At 50.1% G+C, this 5926-nt stretch overlaps 1 protein-coding gene across 1 annotated transcript; it reads left to right on the forward strand.

The window, feature by feature from the left end:
• Positions 1–2831: 2831 nt before the first annotated feature.
• Positions 2832–3632, forward strand: LOC135626013 (uncharacterized). Its single transcript, XM_065131203.1, has one exon. It carries the CDS (start codon positions 2832–2834, stop codon positions 3630–3632), a length of 801 nt encoding a protein of 266 aa, XP_064987275.1.
• The last annotated feature ends 2294 nt before the right edge of the window (positions 3633–5926 follow it).

A 5926-nucleotide genomic window follows, 5' to 3' on the forward strand; every position in this document is an offset into this window, starting at 1 on the left:
TACAGGTTTCATAAGGTTAGCTGAAATAATAATTTGGATAGGTAATTGTACTTCAAATTTATCGGTATTGATATCAAAAGAAAGAGCAATGAGTCTATTTTCAGATAAATTTGATTTTTCCTAAATCAAAAATTAGTGCACAAGGTTATGGCTAGAAAAATACAGAAATATCATGTACGAAGCTAAAATCTTCCAAAATTTTCAGAATTAAAATGAAATCAGATATTATGATTACTATAGGAAGGAGTTAGAACACTTGCCTTAGACAAATATGGTTTCCAAATTTAGGGAATTGATGCAAAACCTTAAGCCAAAGCAAAGCTTCATCATCTTCAATTCAATTCCTCTTACTTTCTCTTGTCAAGCCTATGCTAGTTGCAGCAAGTATCCCTCCTTTGTTAAGTTTTTCTTTAGTTTCTCCTCTAATTGTATTTGGTTTGGCTAATATAAGGATTGCAAGGTGGCAAGCAAGCATGAAAGAGGCTTATGTGTCATCCATAGAATAAACATAAGTGCCACAATACTTAGGTTAGCTAGTGACATATGTCCTTCATTTAAAAAAAAAAAAAACTTAATATGAATCTTTCATAAATCATATCGAATTGTTCTGATTTATATTTAGGTCCCTACATTACAAACAAGCCCTTACAAAATTTTTAAAAATAAGAGATGTTACACTCTCCCCTCTTTAAAAGAAAATTTTAGCCCTTTAAATTTGTCATACCTCCTTTGATGAAAAGATGAGATCAAGATTGCACCTAGATAAAGGCCATCAATATCATTGAGTCTTGCCCTTTCCTCATAACATTCAAATTATAATTTTCTTCTAATAACTTCTATTGTTTCACAACCAGACTAGCCATAAAACTTGTAGATTTTCTACTAAGTGTATCAGCTACAGCATTGGCTAAACCCGGGTGATAACAGATGATACAATCATAATCCTTTAGAAGTTCTATCTATCTTCATTGCCTCATGTTTAACTCTTTCTAAGTAAAAATATACTTTAAACTCTTATGGTCATTAAAGACTTCAAATGTCCGCCCATACAAGTAATGCCTTCAAATCTTTAGAGCAAAAATAATTATTATCAATTCCAAATAATGAGTTGGATAATTATGTTCATAACTTTTAGGTTATCAAGAAGCATAAGCAATCACTTTCCCTTCTTGCATCAAAACACATTGAATGCTCTTTCTTGAGATATCGGTATAAACTACAAATCCCTTAGTGAGAATAGGGACACTAGTCAATCTTTTTTTTTTTTTAACTTTTGATAACTTCACTCACAATCATCATCCCATACAAATTTTGCATTCTTTTGAGTGAGTGTGGTGAGAGGTTAAGCAAATCGAGAGAATCTCTCCATAAATCTTTTGTAATAACCTGTCATGCCTAGGAAGCTTCTAACTTCTATCACATTTGTCGATACTTCTCACTTAATCTAAGTGCAATCTTGATCTCAACTTTTTGTCGAAAGAGGTATGACAAATTTAGAGGACTAAAATTTTCTTTTAAGGAGGGGAGAGTGTAACATCCCTCATTTTTGAAAATTTTGTAAGGGCTTGTTTGTAATGTAGGGACCTAAATGTAAATATTAGTAATTGGATATGATTTGTGAAGGATTCATATTAAGTTTTAAAGAAAAAATAGAGGACATGTGTCACTAGTTATCCTAAGTATGGTGCTACCTATGTTTGTTCTATGAATGACATATAAGCCTCTTTCATGCATGCTTGCCACCTTATAATCCTTGTATTAGTCATACCTAATGCAATTAGAGAAGAAACTAAAGGAAAACTTAATAAAGGAGGGATACTTGCTACAACTAGCATAGGCTTGATAAGAGAAGAGAAGAGGAATTGAATTAACGAAGAATAAGCTTTGCTTTAGCTTGAGGTTTTGCATCAATTCCACTCCTTGATACCGAATTTATAACTTTGGATGTTCCAGATCTAGCACAATCGGTTATTGGGAATGGGAGTCAATCTTATGATAGGGGTACAAAACTGACTTGACATAACCCCCAGATTTGACGTAATACACCCCCCCACGTCGGACGCCCAGTACGACGCGCTGCCCCAGAAATAGCATTAACGACGACACGACACGCACCCATACCCGTCGTACCCGAACGTCCTCCTCGGCTGACCCATCACGACCGGCCGAGGCAGGCAAAGGCGCCAGCTGACACCCCCCATACCCTACGGCAGCTCGGCTCTCCACGCAACGCCCACGGCGACGACAGACGCCGTCAGAGGTACGGTCATGCTCTGGCAGGATGGCCCATCAAGTAACATCAACCCCCCTTATAAATACCCCCCCGGCTCCCAGCGCTAGAAGGGGACCATATACAAGACTCCTTCCCACTAACTTGATCATTGGAGGGGTCGGGCCGAGACACCGACCCGACCTGTGTGCAGGTACCCGACCACCGTCAACCCGGTTCGTCAAGGCGGAGCTCTCAAGCCCTATAAAGGGAAACACGGCTGATCCCAGACATTTGGAGCCTTGAACTAGCTGCGTCAACCCCAAAGTCGCGGCCAGAAAGTTATTTACCGTAACAGATTGGCACTAGAAGGAGGGCCGGTGTCCAAATGTCAAGCGATCAGCAAATTTACCCCGGCGGATCCTCAAATGCGGAGCTCCCCGCCTTAGGGGAACGGCGTGACGAGACCAACGACGAACGCCCCGCAGCGGTGTCAGAACGTTACTAGCGACTGTTCAACGACCCGGGCTTGTCACCCCCTAGCGGCGCACCCGCCGACTCCTCGCAAGTGTCGCCCGAGGCCTTTCATGACCTCGCCCACCAGGTCTGAACTCTGACAAGCATGGTGCAGACCATTGTCTCCCAACGAACCCCTCCGCGTGCGGCGAGGCCCTCGCAGCAACAGGAGACTCTCGCCCGGACCCACGCACCACCCCCAGAACTTCCGGGCTCGCCTCGAAACCCCACAACCCGACCGGGGAGCACGGAAGCCGAGGGCACGATGAGCCGCCCCGAGCCCGAGGCCCCGACTGCTGACTCGACGAACGCCCTACGGGCCCAGCTGCGCCTCGTCAGTCAAAGGCTGGATGAGGTACAACAGGAGGTTCGTAAGTCAAAAGGAGAACTCGGGACGGACGGACACCAAGGATCTCCGTTCACCCCCGAGATACAGGATCAGGCGATCTCGCCGCACTTCCGCCTCCCTGCCCTGGACGCGTATGACGGCGCAACCGACCCCGCGGACCATGTGGCCGCTTTCCGGGCCCAGATGGCGCTATTCGGGACTTCAGACGCCCTGATGTGCCGGGCGTTCCCGACGACCTTGCGAGGACCAGCCCGCACGTGGTACAGCGGCCTGAAGCCAGGGACCATCGCCTCCTTCGACCAGCTCGCCAAGGATTTCGAGCTTAACTTCCTAGCGTACTCCCGACCAAAGCCATCCATGGCGTTGCTCTTGGGGCTCAACCAGAAGGAGGACGAGCCCCTTTCTCACTTTGTGAACCGGTTTACGACGCAAATCCGTGGATTATCGGATGCTCACCCCTCTCTCTTGATGCAGGCCTTCATGACCGGCTTGCGGCCCTCCAGGTTCTTCTGGTCCCTCGTGGAAAGGCCCCCCGTCGCGGTCCCTGAGATGCTCTAACGGGCCAGCCAGTTCATCGCCGCAGAAACCTGGATGGTGGGAAGGCGAGAAGAGCACAGAAAGGTCAAGTCGGAGCCGCCCCGACACCAGCAACCCACCACCTCCCGACGAAAGTTGGACAGGCCTGACCCAAGGCCTCCTCTTCCCGCCTTGAACTCTTCTCGGACGGAGATATTCCTACACGAAAGGGGGAAGGGGCTGCTCAGGGACCCCCACCCGATGAAGAACCCGCGAGAGCTCGCAGACCGCTCAAAGTACTGCCGATTTCATCGACAGCACGGGCACGACACGGAGTAGTGTTACGAGTTAAAAAGACAAATCGAGGAGCTCATCCTCAGAGGCCATCTCGGCCAGTACCTCCGGCCGAGCAAAGAGCAGTCTTCTCGTCCGGAGGGCCCGGTTGAGTGACACATCGATGTCATAGCCGGGGGCCCCGCATCCGGAGGAAGTTCTATGTCGGGCAGGAAGGCCTATGCCCGGACTGCCCCCGACGAAGCCTCGGGGCGTGAGCCTGAACCCGAGATCACCTTCCCAACCGGAGCCGCCGAGCGACCCCACCACGACGACGCCCTGGTGATATCGGCCAGGGTAGCCAATGCGCAAGTGAGAAGAATCATGGTCGACACGGGGAGCTCGGCTGACATACTCTACTTTGGCGCCCTCCAGAAGCTGGGCCTAGCCACGGAAAATTTAAGCCCAATGTGCTCGACGCTCACCGGCTTCACGGGAGATTCAATATCACCTCTGGGAGCCATTACCCTACCTCTGACTCTGGGGACCCCGCCGAAATCAAAGACTGTCATGACCACTTTTCTAGTGGTCGACCTTCCCACCGCTTATAACGCCATACTTGGTCGGCCGACCCTCAACAAGGTCAGAGTCGTCATCTCGACCTACTACCGGACCGTCAAATTCCCGACACGGGAGGGAGTCGGGGAAGTCACCGGAAGCCCCCAAGAGTCCAGGCGCTGCTACCTTACCTCCGTCTCATTGGGCAAAAGGACCAGGGGAGAGGCGCCTCTAGAAGATCCCCGGGAGGCAAAAAAGCCGGCCCCTCACCCTGAGCCGAGGGGGTCCACTTACGGGAAGCACGGCCGGATCAGACGGTCAAGGTCAGATCAGAGCTGCCCGAGCAGGAACGGGAACAGCTCGTCGGTCTTCTACGGAAAAATGCCGACATCTTCGCCTGGTCTCCATCGGACATGAAGGGAGTCGACCCCAAGGTCGTGGAGCATCATCTCAATATCCCACCTGACGCCCGTCCGGTAAAGCAAAAGCCCCGGCGCCACGCACCTGACCGGCAACGTGCCATACAAGAAGAGGTGGACCAACTCTTGGCAGCTGGCTTCATAGAAGAGGCCAAGTATCCTCAGTGGTTGTCTAATGTAGTTCTCGTGAAAAAACACAATGGAAGCTGAAGGATGTGCGTTGACTACACCAGTCTCAACGGTGCGTGTCCTAAAGACTGCGACCCCCTCCCGAAGATCGACCAGCTGGTCGACGTGACAGTAGGGCACGCGCGCCTCTCTTTCATGGATGCCTATTCAGGATACAACCAGATCAGGATGGCGCCCGAAGACAGGGAACGGACGGCCTTCCTCACCGATCAAGGGATATACTTCTACAAGGTCATGCTGTTCGGGTTGAAAAACGCTGGAGCCACATACCAGAGGACGGTAAACAAGATGTTTGCCCCCCAAATCGGGAGGAACATGGAAATCTATGTGGACGACATGATTGTGAAAAGCAGAAAGGCCGGAACACACCTTGCCAACCTAGCCGAGACCTTCGCCACGCTACGCAAATTCAGCATGCGGCTCAACCCCACGAAGTGCGCTTTCGGCGTCACCTCCGGGAAATTCCTAGGGTTCATTGTACACCAGAGAGGAATCGTCGCCAACCCAGAGAAAGTATAGGAAATAATCGATATGCAGTCCCCCCGGACAGTTAAAGACCTGCAGCGACTCAACGGTAGACTTGTCGCCCTGTCTCGCTTCCTCGCCCGATCGGGCGATCGCTGCCTCCCTTTCTTCAAGGCGCTCAAAGACCCGAAGAATTTCCAATGGACATCGGAATGTGAGGAGGTTTTCAAACAGATGAAGCAGCACTTGGCCAGCCTCCCTCGACTCGCCTCCGTCATTCCCGGCGAGAAGCTGGGACTCTATCTGGCGGCCTCGCCGCACGCAGTTAGCTCCGTCCTCGTCAAGGAAAGCTCCGGCGCTCAACTCCCGATCTACTATGTTAGCCACGTCCTGAAAGGACCTGAGGAGCGTTACACGCCGATAGAAAAACTC

The sequence above is a fragment of the Musa acuminata genome, chromosome BXJ2-10 (genome assembly GCF_036884655.1).
Source record: "Musa acuminata AAA Group cultivar baxijiao chromosome BXJ2-10, Cavendish_Baxijiao_AAA, whole genome shotgun sequence".
In the NCBI taxonomy this organism is placed as follows: Eukaryota; Viridiplantae; Streptophyta; class Magnoliopsida; order Zingiberales; family Musaceae; genus Musa; species Musa acuminata.

Coding starts and splice junctions, on each gene's coding strand:
- LOC135626013 (XM_065131203.1), top strand. CDS start 2,832: ATGGTGCAGACCATTGTCTCCCAACGAACCCCTCCGCGTGCGGCGAGG.